General features: G+C 46.4%; 2 protein-coding genes across 2 annotated transcripts in view; one reads left to right on the top strand and one right to left on the bottom strand.

Annotated features, from left to right (window-relative positions):
* The window catches only part of LOC138569705 (uncharacterized), a 49,712-nt gene extending 43,072 nt beyond the window's left edge, over window positions 1–6,640 (bottom strand). Inside the window, exon 1 of the mRNA XM_069647926.1 lies at window positions 6,507–6,640. Within this exon, the coding sequence (XP_069504027.1) occupies window positions 6,507–6,525 (19 nt within the window). The 5' untranslated portion in view covers window positions 6,526–6,640. The remainder of the gene's footprint in view (window positions 1–6,506) is intronic.
* Window positions 6,641–6,689: 49 nt separating this feature from the next.
* BSG (basigin (Ok blood group)) overlaps window positions 6,690–21,729 on the top strand; it is a 93,876-nt gene continuing 78,836 nt past the window's right edge. The window contains exon 1 of the mRNA XM_069647911.1: window positions 6,690–6,907. Coding sequence (XP_069504012.1) covers window positions 6,817–6,907 — 91 coding nt within the window. The 5' untranslated portion in view covers window positions 6,690–6,816. The remainder of the gene's footprint in view (window positions 6,908–21,729) is intronic.

Below are 21,729 nucleotides of genomic sequence, written 5' to 3'. Positions count from 1 at the left end.
ACCTCACCTCACACCATAGCTTGCTAGTCAAATTGTACCTGCCTCACTCTCTTAAGAACACAACACTAGCAATCACCCATTGAAACTTGCTCTCAGACACAGGTATATTTAACCATCTGTGTCTGCCCTGAACTACACCTACTGTATTATATTCTGATGCCGGCTGCATTATGAAACCTAGGCATACTCAATTCATCATTAGCCGACGTCGCATCTAGACAGAATTGTGAATGTATAGCAAATGCCACACTTTGATGAAATTGTGAATGATAGCAATGGCCACATTTAGTTAGAATTATGAACATTAGACTGCGTCACATCTAAACAGAATTGTGAATAATAGCAATGGCCACATTTAAGATCGAATTGTGAACATTACCCGTCGTCGCCTCTAGGCAGATACACGAGAGCAAATGCCACACTTAGAATTGTGAATGCTAGCAAATACCACATGTAAAGTGGAATTGTGAACATTAGCCTGCGTTGCATCTAGACTGAATTGTGAACGATAGCAATGACCACATTTAGTTATAATGCGTCCTCCAGACAAGATTATAAATGCTAGCTTGCACCGCTCCTAGTCTTAACTATGAATGTTAGCCAATGCAACATTTAGATATAATTATCTACACTAACCACTGCCACAGTTCTGTTAATATTAACCTGCAGCACACCTAGGCAAGATTGTTTTGCCACATTTAGATAGAACTGTGATTACTGGCTCACATCAAACCATATGACTCAAACCTAGAAAGTACCCATTGTGATAGAACTGTGAATGTACTAGTCTGTGTCGAAGTTAGAATTTGAAATGTGCATTGCCCGAATCACTAAGAAACTGTTAGCATTGCACTGAACCAAATCTAGAAAGTGCCCACAGTGATAGTGCTGGGTATTTATCTTTGTCGTACACTCTAACTTATTACATTGGTCTTGTTACATTGATTCAAATCTAGAGGATGCACACTTGATCATACTGTCATTATTAACACTCTTAGGAATTGTTCTTGTTAGATTGACTAACTTTAACTCACATGTTGAAGTACCACTCTGTTAGCACTGTGGCTCACTTTCATGCGCATCTCATTTAGAATTGCTCTCACTCGCTCGATTCACAACTAGAAAGGGCTGCTTGAGATAGTTCTTTAAGTTACTTACCTTTGTTTTAGATCGAAACTCAACCCAAACTCTCACCCCCATATCACTATGCTTACTCTCTATTCTACATCATCACTCATTAGAGTACAGCTATACCCCCCGATCAAATTCGGCCTAGCTGCTCACATATGAACACTATCCCATAAACACCTCACCACTGTAACAAAAAAAGACAGCTATATCCCATGACAAACTGACCTAGCTGCACACATAGGAATCTAACTGGCCAAACACAGCCAAAACCCAGCCTTGGTGTCCACCCGCCAGAATGCACACATTCAACTGATATCAATAACACCACACCTAAATACTAGAATGCAGCTACCATCCGGTAATTACACCAGCTGCACACATAACTGGTGCACCCAAGCACCTTACGACACCTTACTCTCTCAACTGACCTGGACTACGGTCCCCAAGGGCGTTCAACCATTCAGAGCTTTGAGGTCATACCAATGATATATAGAATAAACATTCCAAATAACATAACAGAACATGAGCCTAGCAGGGCATGCTGAATGCTGGCTGGGTATCGGTTCTGGAGCTGCTGGAGGGACCTCTGGATTCAGTATCTCCCACAGTTCCCTGGGAGATGTTTAGGGGAGGGATCTTGATTCCCTCTTTGGAAATCCTGGCCTTCCTTCACTGGCGGAAGGTGTAAGGCAGACTGTACTTTCAGCCAGGGTCCAAATGAGTTATTCTTGTTATCCTTTCAGAATCTTCAGATGATCTACCCAAAAGAGGGGCTTGAGCCGCCAAATGGGCCACAGTGATTGGCATAGGACAAGCCTACCTTAATGAACCAATCCTGGGTACCCACAACAATCTCCTGTATGTATGAGGTCCCAACCAGAGTGCTTTGCAACAGAAAAGGTAAATGGGTAAAAACACGTAATACTAAGTCTCACCCATCTTGATGTCTTTTGTGCATCAAAGGGTCTATCTGGTTAATTGAGCTCTAAGTGGTTCCTGATTAAATCAGCAGTTCTCCCTTGAAGGTGCGGTGAGAACAGACTTTCCATCGCCATCAATCCACATACTCGTACCTTCAGAATGGGGTCCATCCCAGCGGGGGTTGTCTACTGTAAGCACAAAGTCACAGACATGACAGGTCACTGTCCTTGATACTGAAAGGTCGGAGCTGGCTTGAGGTTGACACAGTGCATATCAAAGGTTGTTGGGGGTTTTCCTGCCTTTTGTTAACCTCTAGAAGCCATGCCCATGTGGGACTGTTTGAATAATACTCTATTAGTATGTTAATTGTGTTAATCACTGCCACCATCTGCAAAGGGTAAACAAACGGACAGGGCGGATCCATCAAGCCTTTGATAGTTAATTAGGCTGCCCATGGCAGGAGGAAAGTTTTGTCTCTCCCCTTCGGAGATGAATTATGTACTCCACCTGTCAGATCCCAACTAAATATGGCAGGGAGGACTGCGCCTGTAGGCTGTGTCTACCCAAAGTACACAGGTCTATGTGTATGTTGTGCAGTGAGCATAGGAAAATGTGTGTGGATTAGCCCCACACATTTTCCAGAGGTTGATCTACCATCGTTCAATTTTCATATAAAATTTCAAAAAAGCCCAGGTGAGCGCACACCCACCGTTTGGATGGTCGAATTCCTCACACTCCTGATTCGCTTGCTCCCTCCTTCTCATGTGTTGTGTACACTGTTTTCGGTGAGTGCCTGAAGGGCCAGCCATGGGCTCTGGCCTATCGCCTCTTCTGTTTGACATTTGTGCTCTGTCTGAGGCTCGGTCCCTTGCGACTCGGCCCTCTCTGGTGGCTTTGGGGTGGGCATCTGCTCTCTCTGGATGCCGCTCTTCTCAGTGGGATGGCTGCCGTCTGGATGGTTCTCCTTTGCGGGATCTCTCCTCCCCTTGCGCTCTGGTGCTGTCGGGTTGGGTGTTAGATTTCTTTGGGGGGTTTCTGGTACCCTCTTCTGGTTCTCTTTGGCTCCGGCAACTGTCCCCCTCTTCTGCTCCCGGTTTTCCAGCTGGAGGGGAGGGAGGATGTCTTACCTGCTCTGGATCTTCCATAGGGTTTGGTGTGCCTTCTCTCCTTCCCTTTTGTCCCCTGTTGGATCAGGGTTGGGGGCTTCAGTTTCCCCTATGGGCCGGGTGGGAATGGTTTTCTCCTGCACTTCTGGTGTCAGGGCCCCTGGTTGCTTCCTGGGTGGCCCTGCCCTCTATGTGCGGGGCTCGGAAGCTCTTTTCAGCTGCTTCCTTCAGCTGTTTGCTTGCGTGGTCTCGGTCTCCTGGCACTGGGGTTTTCGACCTGGTGGTTGTTTCGTGCAGGACTGGCTGTTTCTGCTTGTCTGTGGTAGTCCGAATGTTCCCATCTTGGGCTGGGTTCTTCTGGTGGTCTTCTTGTTTCCTCTGGCCTGGCAGGTTCTGGTAGTGGTTCTTCGCAGTGTTCCTCCATTTTTAATTCGGGCCCGTCTTCTCCATCGTTCTTGGTTCGGCTGGGTCACCTGTCCCGGTTCTGATCTGGGTGGCTTCGCTGGGGGTTGGGGACTTCATGGGCCGCTGCTCTGGGGGTGTCTCTGCCTGGTTTTTGCTAGGCTGCTGGTGGAGCTGCTCTGCGTGATCTCAGTTTCTGAAGGCTTGCCGTGCCTTCCACTGGGTTGGGTCCTGAGGAGATGGGGTTTGCCTATGGGCATGAGCTACTTGTACAGGGTATTGGTGTGGTAGCAATTCTTTCTCTATGTATCTCATTGGGACCTCTCCCCGTTGTCTATGCTTTGGTACGCCTCAGAGGTAAGTACTGGGACGAGGAAGAGAGGGTTGTGGAGTTAATGCTGATTACTTACTGGTCATCTTCATTGCTCCTAGTCCCACTCTTCCTCATCAAAGTACTGACGACCCTTGTCCCCCTCCCTGCAGGGAGGGTCCTATGCTTCGGCTTGAAAATTGGTAACTGGGGATGCTGGGCAAGTGGAAGGGATTATATCTCCGAAGAAAAGACATTGAAAAGGGGTTCCTGGAATCAAGGCGGGGCTTCAGAGGTAAGTACTGTGAAGAGGTAGAGTAGGACTAGGAGTAATGAAGATTACCAGTAAGTAATCAGAGAATTCACAATTTAGGGTGTGGCTCCGTGCTGCAGTTCCATATTTTTGTTAATGTCAGCTGTGCCATAAAATGAGGATGTGGCTCCTTGCTTTAAATGGGCTGGTCCTACCTGGCCCTCAGTACCTGCACTTCCTATTTTTGAGCATTTGAGTACCTGCACTTCTCGGTGCCTGAAAGAGAGTACTGGTACTCAACTATGCTTTGAGGTGAACATTAAAGCTTTTCATTTCACTATCGCAATTAAAAGGACACAGCTTCTGAAGCCTTTGCTGGGGAAAGCAGCTCCCTGTAACGCTCACCTGATTCCCGCAGAGGCGCCGGTCTTGACTGGGTGAATGCCGTATCTTCAAAGGTGATGTGTAACACACGGTTGGCTCTTTGGGCTGGACCTCTGTGCACTGTATGTCTGACTCGAAGAGTAAGATGTCTTAGGTAAGTGAACGCCGAGCTCTCCATCTGCCTCGGGGCAGGGTGCCGTAACCAGTTTCTTCACTGGATAAGGGTGCAGGCCTCTTGACCTCAGAGGACTGCTGTCCGTCGCTAACTGCACGAAAGGTAACTTCTGGGCACTTCAAATGTCTTAAAAGTCTTTTGTAATGATATCTCTTGTTTTGCAGGGTTCCGGCGATGGCGGATGGCGGGCTTATGAGAGTTGAGGATCGAACCTGCGTGAGGAATAGAAGCGCCTGGAAGCACGTAAGTAAGCGCTTGTAGCCTGCTTCACGATGCGCACTAACTGTCCCTTTTATCTTGCAGGTACAAGTTCGGAGCTTTAGAGAAGCTGAAGGGTGCTGGAATACCCACTGGATTCGGCGTGGGAAGGAGTAATGGCACGTGAGTAATAAAGTTGCCCAATGTCTTTAAACGCACCTTCTTTTGTCTTTCAGATGCGGGATACAGCGCCGAAGGCCTCCGGAGCGTGCGAAGAGCTGGTAAGCTTTTGTCTTTCAGATGCCGGAATGCAGTGCGAAGACCTCCGGAGCATGCGAAGAGTAGGTAAGCCTTTGTCTTTCAGATGCCGGAATGCAACGCGAGGCGTTGGTGACAGCCGATGGACCAGGTAAGAGATGCGCTGCCACTGAAGACCGTAGTGCTAACCTGTTCTTTCTTTGTCTTTACAGGTGCTGCTGAAGACTGGATTCCAGGATGGTAAGCCTTTGTTCCCTTAGGCCCAGGATCAGAAGCAGAAGACACAATGAGCGTTCTGCTGCAGAGAATGCAGAATAACACAAAGCAAGATTCATCCATCGGGTGTGGTTTAAATAGCCTCCTGTAGTGCTTAGGTGTCTCCTTCCACAGCCACGCCTAGGTAAGAAAAGAGTTCCTGCTTTCCAGAAGAGTTCCAGTGTTCTGAACCTAGGGAGTGGCTCCTGCCCACCAAACAGGAAAAGTAGTCCCAAGCAGAAGAGGATCAGGGGTTCAACTGGCAGGTAAGTAAGCAGCATGGTCTGCTGCAGGTAAGTACACACAAGCATTATGAGCCCGGCGCTTCCAGCGCTGGGACTGGGCATCTTCATGAGCCTGGTGCCACTGGCGCCAGGACAGGGTCCAAAAGGTCCCAATTGGGACTGGCTGGCACTCGGAACCGGGGTTATGGGTCTGCTTCTAAGGGAGTCGGGCAAGTCCTGATCTTTTGGAAGCAGAGATCATGACACTCCCTCTCCCCCCTCCTCTCTCTACCACCCCCCTGCGTACCACAGTGCCCATAATGTCTCCTTCAGGGCCCACTCTGAACAAAAGGAGAGACAACGAGGCTGGTACACTGTTTCACTAAGTGGCCTCACCGGTTATCATTGGTGTCCTCTGATGGAGCTGGGATTGATTTGGAAAGCCTGGGAAATAACTTTTAAAGATGTTACTTTGTTATTAGCAGTGCCTAATCTAATATGTAAATGTTTAAGTAATTGGAGTTGTGATGGGACGTTTTTGACTGAAAACTCGCACTGAATGAAGGCCGGCAATAATAAAAACATCTCCCTTTCTAAAGCTTGGTTTACAGCTATGATATCTGCTAATTTGATATGCAAAAAAGAAAGTCTCAGTTAATATAGATATTCAAAGATTCTAAACACAATGCACATCAACAAACTGGAATTTTTTGTGAAAGGATCTCAGATACCCTGCTTTGCCAAAAGGGTGCTCCTTGGCACATCATTTAATCTCACTGGGTATTGCCTGCAAAAAGGGTGTGCCTAAAAGGGACCTGTGGCCAAGGTGCTGGGCAGAAACTGCCGGCGCTGAAAACGCTGTCGCAAAATGACCGGCTTTGTAGCTTACCTGCACTTCTTGTTTGCATTTAGAGTACTGGTGTGGCTCTGTGTCCTTGTGCTGCCTCTTTTTATTTGACTAGACATTCGCTATATACCCATGAGTTGCACCTCGGCGTCGCGTCCTCTTTCTATGTCTTCAGCTTTGATTCTCCCTGGCCTCTTTCTCTTTCCATTTCAGGGCGGGTTACATTAGAGCTATTGCAGGCTGCCCAGAGGAACCTCGGCAGTAGTACTAGTGAGACGGCCGATTGGCTTCAGCGACGGAAGACGAGCTGACATTTTGAGGGTTGTGCGTAGGCATCTATCGTGTGTCCGCCATGACCCTGAGTTGCTCTTATCGCTTGGAGCCGACGCTGCTCCTGACGGTCTGCCTACTGCTGCTGAACGGAGGCGGAATCGACGCCTCGGGTGAGGAAGGGGCATAGCGTCTCGCTTGGGGGGCACCTCCAGTGATGTGGGTGGGGTGATCGTGTCAGTAAATAAGGTCTCATTCAGGGGTGGTCCATGCCGCTGCTTGAGTCGGTGGGTGGTGGCAAATTGGCAATGAGATTTTTGCTTAAATTAGGGTCCTGGTGTGGCCAGGCTAGGTGGGAATGGGGATCAGTTAAGGTATGTTGACGACTTATTACAGAAACCTAGATCGTGGACTATGTAACGGGCGCGGCTAGTAGGCGATGTATACCTTAAATGCTACAATATGTAGCATAAACGTGGTTGCGTGTTTACAGCTGAACCTGTAAATAAGATACCGTTTCCTGGGTGGGCTGGGATCCTTTGGTGAGGCCGGGGCCCTTTCGCAGGACAGGAGGTGGCCCCTGAGTCTGCTCTTGAACCGTTCAAGAGATTGTGTACTTTTGATGGCTTTGGTTATGGGTAGCGGCACACCGACCCTTTTGGGCTTTAGGCACGCCCCGAAAATGTGTGTTATGTTGACATGACCGGACTGGCCTACAGAGCCTTGGCAAGACCGGACATCCACAGTAAACGGCACTTGCGGCTGCCCGGCAATTACTAATGCAAACCGATTCCTTGTTAGCACATGCCTTCATGTGGATACATTTTTACACAATTCAAATCGTGATTGGGGGGAGGGGGCAGGAGATGGCCCATTCTCACAGCAGTCCTCAGGTGTGTGGTTTCTGACGTGGAAAACGTGCTGGTAATCTTGAAGCTGCACTGTATGACTCGAATTTGTAATGGTAGATTCCCCCGCGCAGATACGTTTGCCCCCTCCCCCACTGTCTCTGAAGTTAGCCCCTCTCCTAACATTTTAAGACGACCCCCCCCCTCCTGAAATGCTTGCCTAGTTGCACCGCTGGTTGGGTGTGTGGTTAATGAGAGTGAGTGATGGAGAGGTTGAGGAGGAGATAACATTGGAGAGTGTGTGTGGTGGGCAAGAATGTATGCATTTGAAGACCAGAAAGAAATTCGAAAGCGTTTTTTTCAGGGGTAAGGCAGGGTGTTGGTAGGTTAAAGCAGGTGCCAATAGTAGAGTTAAGCGCCTGTTGGAGAGAAAAGTAGGGACGCACCAAGGTATAGGGCAGTTATTTCGGAGTGGATGAAATAATTGCATCTTCGGTGCACACATTACATCGGCATCATGAGTTACAAGTTTACTGAGCACAAGACTAGATTTTAATTATAGCTAAGTGAGTGAGGTGGGGTGAGTATTTCCAATGAAGAGTTTGGCTTTCATAGCTGTGCCCATAAAAGTTGGGCCCTAAGGTCGCTGTCTCTTGCAAGGCTTGGATGGGAGAGGCGGAGTAGTGCTGGAAACGAAGAGAAATATAATTTCTATGTGCAAAGGCACCAATTGAGATGAGTTTACAAAGGGAGGGTTGTGGAGGGGGCAGTTTGAGGTTCGGGAGAATGAGCGGTCAAACAGGTAGGAGGAAAATGGTTTTAAGGAGTGAGGGATGGGCAAGTGTAAGACTTCGTAGCGATCAAGGAGGGTAAGAATGGAGTGGGGGGGGGGGCTGTGGTTGGAACTTTTGAGACTGAGTTGCTGTTTCAGTTGTGTTCCTGAACCCACATTGTAGTTGGTTGCAAAGTAAAGGATCCCAATGGAGGCTCAACAATATATTTTGCCTTTTTGTCAGCAGTGGGTTTCTTGCGAATGGGGATGAACTAAATGTTGTCTGGGTGTATCCTCGTGCTTATATATAGATTGTAACATATACATAGGTTTGTTTGACCTGGAGAGCCAAAAATAGCTCCTGTTAGTGTCGAGATAACCAGCCTCTTCTGGGCTACATAGCTCCCCTCAATTTCGAAACATGCTATATAGCAAGCAGGGAAAATTTCATTGAGGAGGGGGTGGATATCTACGAGGAGGAGCTGGGTATGAGTTCTTAAATTGCTTGATGTTAAAGGGGTCAGTAGGCGCCCAGGTTAGGTTGGCCAAGTGGGGTAACGGCTGGTGTTCATTGAGGTTCAAGTGGCAGAAGAGGTGAGTTGATGGGGCGGAAGTGGGAGAGATGAGGCTCGATTGGTATTGTGCATCTTAGTTTTCAGCTGGGAGTTGATAGGGAGCAGTTTTTAGGAGGAGAGGTCATAGCCTGGCGAGTCAGAGACCTTAATAGTGGGAGTAGATAGATGGTCCATGTAGTAGGAAGACTTTGCAGCTTCGAGGGTGGTAGTAAGGGCAAGGAGAGTCGGGATGACCTTTATGCCGGTGTAGGTGCATGCATGTACTAAGTTTTTTTTGGTATGGTTGGGGTTATTCTTAGTGGATGGCTGAAAAGAGGGAAGAGTCGTGCCTGTCCAAGGTGGCAAGTGTCATTTGCCTGGTGAAGTTCAGTTGAGTGGATAAGGGGAGATACTTCGTCCCTGTATGGAGGGAACATGGTGGTTGAGGGCCGGTTCTTTCCACACATTTGGCTGGATGGCCTGGCCAGTTCAGAGTGTGCTGTGGAGGTAGATGACACTTGAGTCTGCTGATGGTGACTGCTGATGGTGACTATTTCCCTACATATTTCTGCCTCCTTTTGAGCTATACTAATACTGGCCTTGGAGCGGTTTCATATTGTCTCCTATAACAGTTAGTTGATGTAAGCGGTAATATTGTATGCATTTGCATCAAGTGATATGCAATTGTGCGATAGCTGTACTGCAGTATATGATATGGAATTTGTAACGCGCTTATCACAAAAAGGCGTGGGGAGGCAAGACAGAGGGAGGACAGAGACAACAATCTTACTAGGCCAAATGAGGTTGAGATTGCGCAAGTGCAACAGAGGGGAAAAGTACCAGGGGGGAAAAGGGGAGGGGGCAGTGCTGTACATGGGATCAGAACAATAACAAGAGGCGCAGACAGCACGTGTCCAAAAGTGAAGATGGGGGGGACTGTATGGTTACAGATGAAGACCCAAGTGCAAGTGTTGCCGGGAGGCAGTCTGGGTGTGCAACTGGACAGGCAGGGACCTGGGCCCAAAATCGGAGGGTAGCCAGGTGAACAATGCAGTATCGGACCCGAAATTAGCAGGGGAGATGAAGAGCGAAGGCAGAAGCGAAGAGGAAGGTCTTGAGGTGCTTCTGGAACCAGAGATGGTTCTCCTAGAGTTCCAGAGAGGCGGGGAGGCTCTTCCAGGCAAAGAAAGGGATCTACCACCAACTTGTTGCTTGGAGAAGTGACTGACCCTGAGGGAGGTGGAGGAGCAAAGAGCTTGAGTAGGAAGGTATTTACGCAGAGAGAGTTGAAGGCCTTGTGGACAATGGAGAGGGTCTTGAACTTGATCCTTGCAGACTGGGAGCCAATGCAGATTTCCGTGCTGGAGAGATGCGATCCCTGGGCTTGAGGCCAAGGCCATGTCTTGCAGTCCTTTTCTGGATGAGTTGCGGAGGGCGAAGATTAGAAGCAGGCAGATTTAGGAGGCTGTTGCAGTAGTCCAACCTAGAGAGAACCAGAGCTCTAGAGACAGCGAGCTTCTGGGGCAAGGGGAGGAAAGGAAAAGTACCTCTGAGGGGGGGCAGTTGGTAGTTTGACTTCTTAGAAACATCAGAGCTGTGAGGAGGGAAGGAGAGTGTGGAGTCTAAGATGACCTGAGGTTCTTAGCCTCACAGGTGCGAGCAGAATCTCTGTCTTGCTGGCATTAAGGCATTCAAATTGAGAGGGGGTGGGGGGTTGGTGTTCGTGTAAAATAGCTCTGTAGGTTGAATCTTGGTGCAGAGATTACCTGTATACGTTTTTAAAGCCATTTGTACAAGATTGACTTTCTGGTTTGGTTTTAAGACCGATGAGGCATGCGAGTGTGCTACTGCAATTAAAAAAGTTAACCATCCTAGTGTATTGCAATAACAGTAATGTCACACCTCTCTTGCAATAAGAAAGTGTCACCACAACTATTGGTGATGTATTAATCTTCACAGTACAACAGTATATGGTGTTTACAGTGAACTTTTGATATATTTTTACACAGCCGTTTGAGGGATCCAAAGATTTAATGAGCATGGGCTGCCGTGTAGTTGGCCCTGATGAATGAGGAGCACATCCTAGTGTGATAAAAGTCTAACCTCCATATAGTTTTAGACCTCACAAAGGCCTCGTTAAAACGCCTAGTTGATGTACCTTAGTGCTGTTTAAACTTTTATTTAGCGCCAATTGCCGTTGTTGTAGTCTCACGACGCTGGTACATTGACTGATAAATTGGCGCATTGTGTCCCAACGGTAACATGGCATTTGTCAAGGGGGGGAGAGGAGCAAAAGAAGTCTCGAGAGAAGAGGGGAAAGGTTACACATTCCGCAACCAGTTCGTTACATCCGTCTATTTGTAAGGCACCAGTTGGTCTAGAGTCCAAAAACAATTCTGGTAGCTGAATGGGCCAAGCTAACAATCCTCTTCTAATCTACAATCCTGAGCTAAATTATTGCAAGCAATGTCGTTCACTTTGTTTGGAAACTTAAATGCAAGCCCAAACCTCCATGGAATGGCATGACTCAATGTATTTGAGTGAAGGGACGCACTACGGCATACCCCCTCCCCAGTTCCATTACCTTTGTTATCTTGGACTAACCAAGAACTAATATCGATTTTGTGTTCTGGAAAGCTTATGAGTGAATCTTCCTATTTTTATTTTAAAGACAGCAATCAAAAACCACTGAGGGAAGATTATGTATATTCAAAACCTCCCATTATTGGTGGGTCTTGCGCTCGATGTCCAAAGAGGCTGCAACCATCTGTGGATGCTTGTGATCCCAGGCTGGAAGGATATTAGCTTGCAATTTAGACTAGTTGCTCTTTTCGTGATGGGACCAGGTCTGATATGCATATGGCTTGACCCCTTATGTAATGGTGTAGGCTCATAATGGTTTGCACCAGGATCGTTAGGTTTATATCAAATCTACACAATTTATTTTTCTTAGTAATTTTATTAGATTGATTATAGTTCTAGTCCTTTAGTACTGAACTTTTTACTTCTTGTATGTATTTTATTTACTGTATCATGTGTTTTACTTGCTGTGCTAAAGGTTCGGAAGATCGAACCAATGCACAATAAATACAAAAAAACAATAATGGTTTGGTGGAATACCGATAGTTGACTAGTCAAAACTTTGCAAGAATCTTCAGTGTTCAACTGAATGTTGTGTCCCGGCTTACTGGGCGTAATGGAATCCAGTGATGATGGAACCACATGGACACTAAATGGCAATCATGTGAACGCCTGGTGTTTTAATGATTGCGTGCATACCGTGACTTTTGATGGCACTGCTGCATGATAGATGGGCCCACTTTCCTGATCAAGTACCTGAGCAAATGGTGCCCATCCTTGCCTATATGGTTGTGACCACATAGGGTCTGCGTGTCAAGAGAATGCAGGAAATGTGCCAGAAGGATGCGCTAGCCACACTAAAACTGGCATTAGTAGTCATTATTGAGGATCCCGTATGGGCAAAAAGTGAGGGTGAGTTTTTTTTGTTTTTTACTCACTTCAAAACTACGCCCGCCGTTTTCGCCACTTATCCCTGAAATCATACTAAATTGTAGACGTCTGAATAAACGTCAGTCAACCAAACATTTCACCCTTCCACTGCTGCTCCTTCATGGACCTCTTCACCGCCACACGACACCACGAGGCAGCCTCGTCAGGCAGAGAGAACTGGAACGGCTAGTTGACCCCCGGCACCCCCCCCCCCCCTTTTTGCAAGGCTTTTACGAACAATATGGTTGCCTTTGCTGCAAGTCTGATTTGCATTTGTGTCCTTATGTTCTATTTTAAATCCTTTGCACTCTGCATAGTGCCTACGCGTGTTTCCATCTACGGCTACATTGTGTGTGTGCGTGCACGCATGGCCAGTCAAGCTTTGTAGCAGTGGCACTTTGTTTTTCTTCTTCATACTCAGCCTTCAGGCATCCGAGTGACTCGCATCCTCAAATATTTAAGCAGTAGCAATTGCCGCACCCCGCCCCCCATCGCGCTTCCCCATCTAAGGGCCAATCTGAAAGCCGGTAGGCGTACCTCCTGTTCGGGCCTGACTGCACCGTACGTCCCCCTTTCTTGTCATCCACCATGACCCTTCTTTGTCTTTACTTGGCCTTGGAGCCTGTCTATGACCTGCCCTGCCTGACGCACCACAACGCCTGGCATTGGCCAAAATTCATTCGTGATACTACAGTGTTCATGCCTCGTAGTTCCTCCAGCAAACTTTCTTTCGCGTTCAGCTTCTCCGCCTTATTTCAGCTGGGGCAAATCCTTTAGGCACAGTATGGCGCACCTAGTTTCATTGCACCGGATTGTTGTAGAATCTCCTGCCCCCCACCCCTCTCTTCAGGATTTCAACATAACGAAAGTGATGTTATGCAACTACCTCACCAGGTGCAAACAAATGTAAGTTGTTAGTTGCTAGCCAGCCATGAAGTGACTCGGCACCTCAATTCTCCACACACAGTACACTTTTATTTATTTTTTTGTTGTTGGATTTTTGCTCGCCATGGGAAATTCTCACTGCCCAATGGCTAGTGACGAATGTACATTTTGAACCCTGTACTGAAACACCAGGTTGGGTGTTATTTTTGACCTGTGTGTGCTCTGAGGAGGTGGGGCTAGTCGAGGGTACCGGCCGGTGGACAGTCGTTCTCACCCTTTTTTTCAGAGGGCACCTTTTTATCTGCTACATAGGCGTTGCCCCCAGTTGGTGGCGGCTTGTGGGAGTGGCTTAGGTAGATTTCCTGGAGAAACGACCATGTATTTTGGCTCCTGGCCCAACTCCCGATCAACTCCGATTTGTTGCCACTACTGAGCTGGCAGCTGAGAACAGCACCCAAGCAAGTTAGTCAAAAAAAAAACTATACTCAATGCTAATCGCTATCAAAATCTCAAACACCCACCTCAATCACTTTTCAATAACATTTGCCACATCTCTTAATCCACATCTTAAACAACAAGAGCACAAGCTTGAACCCAAAAACACAATGAATTTAGATGAGAGAAAATATGTATGCATAGATGGACATTTTCTTGTTCCTTCGCGTGTCCATCTTCCACGCAGTGTTCTAGAAAAATGCCTCGACCGGTTTCGACATACAAATAGATTGCAACGTCTTCATCAGGGGACCAACATACTACAAAAAACAAACAATAAATTTTGTTCGCATTTAAGCCGTTCTATCTACCCAAACATAACTTTTGACCAAATTAACTTATAACAATATTACCAAGCAAATAGCGGTACTAATACAATTAACAGAAGGGGGAGATGAGCTAAATGTAATCAATCCCTCTGACCAAGGTGTGCAACAAGAGGTCGCTCCACATGCGTCTGCAGTGCAGCTGGAGAAGCACAGTCGACACGACGCCTAGTCCACCGCCTGCCACAGTGCATTTCACCACTAGTGCTTAAGTAAGGCTGAAAAGCAAGATGAGACAACAAATGTACCTCCGGGACTGGGCAATAGAATCGGAGCCTGCCAGAGAGAGACTCGCACATTGGATGTGCACTGCAAAAGAGCCCTGTTCCGCCCGTTACACAGTGAGGGCAAATTCACTCCCAGGTCGGGGCCATGACCACATGAACTGTAGGGAATGAGAGTACCTCCCATCACTCATTCCATTCAGTGTCCATTCTCAGAAGGACTGTGTGTGCTAAAAGGAATCCATACATGTGCTTACAGTAGCCCCACCATACGTCCATCACAATTGTGGAAGTAGGGGACCGGGATAATTTAGATGGATTTGACTGCCACGATCCAATCTCAAACACAACGCTGCTTGTAACCAAGTCACGTTTTGGGAGCCATTCCTACTTGCAGTTCTGCAACGCGGTTCTGGGACATTCTCCATGCACTGAACACGTGACTTTTCCTTGGTCCTATGGTTATTTTCTAATTGTGCTCGTGCTCTTCAGCTCAGATGTGTGCTCATTTAGCATTATGGGCCTAGTTTCCATATTCCCTGAATGTGGTTCGGTTGGAGAAGCGGTCTGCAACCTTTGTCCCGCCAGATGTGTGGACTACCACTCATGATCTTTCACCAAAACTATACTGGCTAGGGCTAATGGGTATTCTAGTTCAAAACACCTGGAGATCCAAAGGTTTCAGACACCTGGCATAGAGGCTCAAGAGCTGAAAGGCCATAGGCGGGACGAAAGCAACCGCTGCCATTGCTGCTCCTGGATCAAGGACACTACTGTAATTCTCCTTTTCACACACCCGCAGGATTTACTCCGTTCTGCCCTTCCTGGAACTGGTTTATTATATAAACCACTGTCTAATTCCAATTGTTTTAGGAGATGCAGAGTTCTTTGGTTAGTGGTGTTGTGGAAAACAGATGGAAGGCAATACGTTTGTCTGCTTTTTACACTCCAAAGTTGCGCAAATAAAAATGGGTATATACAGATGGGTGGGTGCCTGTTCTCTTTTTTTTCCTGCAGGACTGCTTTTTTTGGTTGTCATCAGACGGGTTACATTGGCAGCATGTCGCACAAATGCCCAATAATACTGTATTGTCGGATCTGAGGTGGCCCGACCAATAAGTGATTTCTTCACTTATGTTGCTGGTCTCAGAACATTTCTTCATTGCAAGTGTGATTATTAAAACATTTTTGGGACAATAAAACCCCTTAATTACTGAAGTATCCTTTTAATCAAAGCTTTTTATGAGGGTACTGTACTCACTTTCTGGAGTCCAGAGCTGGATGGAGAACTGGCATACACCAATTAAAATGGCATAAATCCATGCTGTTTTTTGATAGATGGATTGTTACGAATGAATAAACAAGTGTTTCCATTCTTGATGCAAGAAGTTTGATGTAGTTAAGTTAAAGCATGCCGAGTGGTTTGCATTAATAATGTATTGAGTTGTGACATTTGTGAGATGTAGCTGGAAGGACTATGATTGTGGTCTTGTTTTTGAGCTGTTCTGAGTGTTGAGTTTATTAAACTTGGTGTTTGAGGCCTTCAGAGAGTTTGCCTTCTAAAAGTATGCTTGGGCTGACTAAGATTCAAAATCCTGCCTTCATAAAATTACAGCCAGATTACTTGTTTTAGCATTCTACCACGAATATGTGACATTATGTCCCTTCTCATTTACCTCCTCTTTTCTGAGGACTACATTGCCTCCACTTTTTTTAAATTTTTTTTTTAGAAATGTTGCTGCTCTTCTTCCTGCCATACCTAACCCCTGCACTATTCTTTACAATCCTTCGCTCATAGGATGAATTTGCATTCGTTCTCGTGTCTGCCAGCCAACATGTGTTCCTGCTCCTCTCTGCCCACCACAGACCATGTCAACCTATTGCTTGGTCAAATAACTTTAGTTTTGGCCATTGCGAAGAAATCTGCTTGCCCTAAAAGGCCATCCAAGTCAAATATTATTCTGCCCTTCTCCCACTGACCCATTTCGAACTGTATTGATGATCCTCCTCCCAGCTTTTCTGCTAACTTAAGACTTTACCGCACCTCCAATCCTGGTTCTGCAGCAGTCTGTGCACAGGAATTGTCCTTGTACCTCATCTCGCTTATTACTGCTGAACTCTATTCCATCCTTACTGTCTTGGATCTCTGCATCCTTTAGTGCTGCTAACCCTACTCCTTCCTACGCTCTAAGCTCTGCTTGCAAGTCACTGCTCTTGTTTGAGTTTCCTCCTACATGTCTGATCCTACCCTTTCCATTGCCCAGAACAAATTTCCCTCCACCCTCTTTAGGTGTTCCCTAAAGGTTGATCCTTGATTCCCTGCATTCTCTAGCCAAACTCACTTATTTGCTGAAAAACCTCTACTCCATTACTTGGTGCTGAGCACCTTCCTGTCTCTTCTCCACCCATCAATGGATGGCACTCCGTTACTTAGGCTCATGTCTTTAAGAACGAAGTTGATGATCCTCCTGGCATTTAAAAATACTTACCACCACATAGGCTCACAACCTAGCTTTCCTCTCTCATGAAGTTGAAAAGGCAACCTTTATTACTGCTACTAAGCCTGCGTTTTACAATACTGATCCTCGGTAAAATTCTTCCCCACCTTACTTCAGTTGCATTAGTAGCCCGAAGCCCTGACTTGACCCTGCCTTCTTAGGAACCCCCTCCCCACCAACAAACACAACACCGGGTGGCCTTAAATGCAATACAATACCGAGTTCCATTGTCTGTCCTTATGAACAGCTTTTTAGGAGGTTCTATTGTCCCGTTTTATGTGGGTCCCTTAAATTTTTAGCTTTTTCGTGTTGGTTTCTTTACTACCACCTTATTTTTGTCAGTCCCCATTGCCACTGCAACTGTCATATTGCAGCCGATATGGCTTGCGCAACAGGGCTCCTCTTTAAGCACGCCATTTGGGACCCAGGAAGTTTTTAGAGGACTGCTCTACCAGCCTCAGGCTGTTGAAATGCAGATATACGATTCCCCCCCCCCCCAGCCAATTCAAGCAAGCATTTGAGACCCCATCAATAAATTGTTGGACCCTATCACCATGAATAACTACTGACCGTTGCTAGTCTACCCTGGATTTCCAAACTATTGGAAAGATGGTATCGGTACAACTTGGACTGTTAAATGTCCATCAGTTGGGCTTTTGGCAAAGGCCAGAGACGGCTCTCGTAACGGTCTGGGATTCTAGTAATTGCAGATGGTGGTCTTATAGCAGCTTTGGTAGTGTTGGACCTCTTTGCAGCTTTTGGCTCAGTCGACCAACTAACATACACTTAAGGCGTCTGAAGTCCCTGGTCGACCTGTCAAATAATTCTAGGGATTGGTTTGAATTATTTTTGTCTAATGGATCTCAAAGTACGGCTGTGCAAATGCTTGGCATATTTGCCTTGTGGTGTCCCTCTGTGATCCCCTTGTCCCCTAGTTTTTTCATCCTCTCTTGATTCTGTTCAAGAAATCAGTTCTGCTTTCTTTCGGCAACGACCAGTCCATTTCAGAATCACGAATCCTGCTGATAGCTGGAATAATCTTGATAGCTGTATGTCCAAAGTTTAGAACAGGGTGGTGCTAAATGGACTTTACTAAAGCCTGCAAAAACAGAAATTCTGCTTCTTAGTCCAAAAACGCTCTTAAAGACTCCTTGAATCTCCCAAAACCGTCTTGGCAGTATAAGACAAGTGTAGACAGAATAAACAAGGCTAGGAATTTGGGTGTCATTTGGAAAGCCGATCTGGGGCTTAAATCTCGCATAAGTGGGACTGTTAAATCTGTCTTCTATGCAGTCTATTCCTGAACATAATATGCAGGTATAGTTGGGACTCAATTCTAAACTGAATTAATGCAATGGTCTCTTAATAGACTTTGCTGCAAATCAAACTCATTATGTCCAGGCAGCCTGAAAAGCAGCAAGCAGGGTTATCTTGAAATTGTCTAGTCGGTTCTCTACTGTGTTTTTTAACATTGGCTGCCAATACATACTCATTCATGTAAAATCTGCTTTAAAAAAAAATGGCTTCCTAAATTGTCTCCTCCTTACCGGTCTACAAAAATAAATTGCCATTCTCCAGCATTGGATCTTTCATGGATTCACATGCTGTGAATATTTCCCGTCCTGGGAAACCTCAGTATCTTTAATATAACAGTCCAATATAAATGGCCCCGCCCTTGCGGCTTGCCTTCAGATTTCAACCGTCTCCAAACTGGTGGGATCGCCTCGTGATCTCTTGAGATTGTCCGTCCAATTTTCTATGGCTTCATTGCTACGGTGTGTTCCTGGCCCATCATGTCTGTGGGTGCAAAGAAATTGTTTCCGGCCATACGAGACATGCAGCCTCAAGAACGTGTATGGAGGGGATGGTCAGGCGGACTGACTGTATTGCCTGTACCCCAATCACTCCATGGATAACTGCAATATTTGCCAGTGGTTCTCCGGGAAGATGCTCAGACTATGACGGGTGGCTCATTTGCTGGTTTAACAAAGGGTCCTACCTGGGATCGTAGGTTGGGTTTAGCCTGCTTAATATCTCTACCCAATACAAAAAAGAAATGATGTGCACCTAACAGAATTCACCAAGGAACTCTTTGTGATCCTAAGGGAGATGGAAGCCCCCACTCCGCCCACAGACAACAGCCTAAAAGATGAACTCTGCTGTACCATCATCCAGAATGCCATGGCAAGTAAAATCTCCTTCCTCCAGAACAAGATTGCTGACAAAAGAGCAAACTTACCTGACATAACCACACATCCTAGCACTGCAGCGCACTCCACCAAACCACCTCAACTCTTCAGATTTGTATGAGTCTCCATTCTTGAGGTAGAAAAAATATCCCATCCCTCAAACTGTCAAGGAGACAGCTGTCCAGCCCAGCTCATCAAAGATGCCGCCAGAGACCTGGCACCTTGATTGCTAAATTAATCAATGCCTCCTTCTCATCCGGCATGTCCCCAATATTCTAAAGGAGTCCTGGGTTCTATCTCTCCTAAAACCTTCCTTTAAAAAAAACCATCCATTCCCACCAACTATAGGCCTATTACGACAGTACCTTCCTTAAGATTTTAGACAGAGTAGTCTACATCCAGAAGTATTTGGAGAGCAATCACCTCTTGGGAATCTGGTTTCAGGTCTCAAAATGGTACCGAAACAGCGTTGATTGATCTTAAAACCCAGATCGGTGAACTTAAAGACCAGGGGAAAATAGCTCTGCTATTTCTCGATCTTTCGGCCGCCTTCGATTTGGTGGACCATAATGTGCTATGTAAACGCCTCGACTCAGCCACTTACTTTTCACAGGAAGCCATAGCATGGATCCAATGCTTTCTGAACAGGACCATGAGTCTTCTCGCCTTCAGCAGCTGCTGATCCAATCCTGATCACTTGTGGTGTGCCGCAGGGTTGCTGCGTCTCGCCAGCAATGTACAACATATTTACAAAGCCACTGTTCGCTGGGTGTCACCTACACTTATTATGCAGATGACACCCAGATCCTCATACCATTCTCTGGGGGCTATGACAAGGACACTGCCCTCATAAATAAAATGTATCTAATCATTCAGGCATGGATGGCCACCCATGGCCTATGCTTGAATGACGATAAAACCGAGATCCTTATTCTTGGAACTTCAGTCAACCTGAACACTCAACTCCAAATATACCTCATTCAACTACAACGGCAAACGCATTAAAGTGGTAAAATAAAAACTCTAGGCTTCTACCTAGACTCCACTCTCACACTTGGCAAACAGGTCAATGCTGTGGCCTCGGCCACAGACTACACCTGCAAGCTGATCAAAGCTTGCAAACCATCCAGGGATAGCTGTACTATCCTAGCTAGAGCCCTCATTCTCTCCAAGCTGGACTATTGTAATGCCTTGTACTTGGGTGCGAGCAAGCACATTATTCTGGAGGATTTGGATCTTGTTAATGCCCTCAGATCGGCACAGGGCATACCAAGGAGAGAACATATATTGAAGTTTAGAAGACAGAACAAATGGAAATCTATAAATTCTGCTCAAAACTGTCTCACTAACACACATGTCTCAACAAAGCTGCACACTTTACTTTTCTGAGTGAATAATCGGAAAAGCTTCATTACGCCCTACCAGTACTGCTAACACCTCCTACTTGGTAGTTCCCAGATTTAGACTAAAAAAAGCCGGGGGGAGCAGCTTCCCTGTTATGGCAGCACAGCATTGTAATACCCTCCTCCACCGAGAGCGAACCAAACCTTCCAAAAATTCAGGCAGAACGCCCTTAACTGGCGCAGAGCCAATGATCACTAACCCACTGATATGCATGACCCCCCCCCCCTTACCACACGGTCTGTACCCTGTTGCTGTATATAACTGCATATGTATGTAAATACTCGCCGCTTCCAAGTAGATGTTGATGAGATGTTGATGGTATAATGAAGATTCTCTCGAGCAAGAACACTCGCAACCTCTGGAAGCTGCTTAACAATGTTATGTTCCAATTGGCTATGACCTGTGCAGTACCAGAAAAGGAATGGGTTAACTATTGCCGGTTTGGAGTATGTGGCCTCGGTTAGCTCAGGAAATTGTTGCACCCTCTGGTCTATCGAGTTTGACAGAGCAGGTATAGTGATACTAATTTTTTAAAAAAGCAGAACCCTTGGAGAGCTGCCGGCCCAGATGGCCTGAATAATAACGTCCTAAAAGAGAATCCAGAGGACTGGGCAGATTTATGTACGATTCTCTTCAATCTTATACTATTGGCTAGGAAGATTCCGCCTTCATGGAGACTGCATTGATCGTCCCAATATACCAGATGGGAGAAAGAGCCTTGCCCTCTTTGCATCAACCCTACTAAGATATCTAAACAAGTGGGCGTGGGACTCGGGACACTCTGCTAAAAAAAAAAAAAGCAGGGTTTGTCTCGAGGGAGGGGGTCGGGGGGAGTGTAGGGAAGTTCTATTCCTGCTAAATGTGTTACAAATGAAATGACCAAGCGGAAGGTTTACCTAGCTTTTATAGATCTGGAGCAAGGCTTCGACCGCATTAGCAGAGGGAAACTAAGGGAGAAAATGTGAGAAACTGTTGGACTGGTCATGTCCACCTGACCTCTTGGAGGCAATCTGTATCTGTCGGATATGGCCTTGAGCCAAGTAGGTTCCTCCTAAGTTGTACAGACAACGAATTCTGTGGGTTATGTATGCGGATGATGTTACTGACCAACACTGATAGGCTTGCAGAGGAGGCTGACCCAGCTAGAGCTCTATTTGCATATGTACAAAAAAAAATCATGGTGGTGCCTAATGCTCGTGGGAAAAGGAAACCGAAATTCACCTGGGTAGTCCGTCGGTCCTGGTTTTAAAATGGTGGGAGTCTCAATCAACTGCAATGTAAATGCCAAGC

This window comes from Ambystoma mexicanum, chromosome 1p (assembly GCF_040938575.1).
Source record: "Ambystoma mexicanum isolate Mex_15411 chromosome 1p, UKY_AmexF1_1, whole genome shotgun sequence".
In the NCBI taxonomy this organism is placed as follows: domain Eukaryota; kingdom Metazoa; phylum Chordata; class Amphibia; order Caudata; family Ambystomatidae; genus Ambystoma; species Ambystoma mexicanum.
Note: the sequence above shows the minus strand (reverse complement) of the source record. Positions and strands in the feature narration are given on the sequence as shown.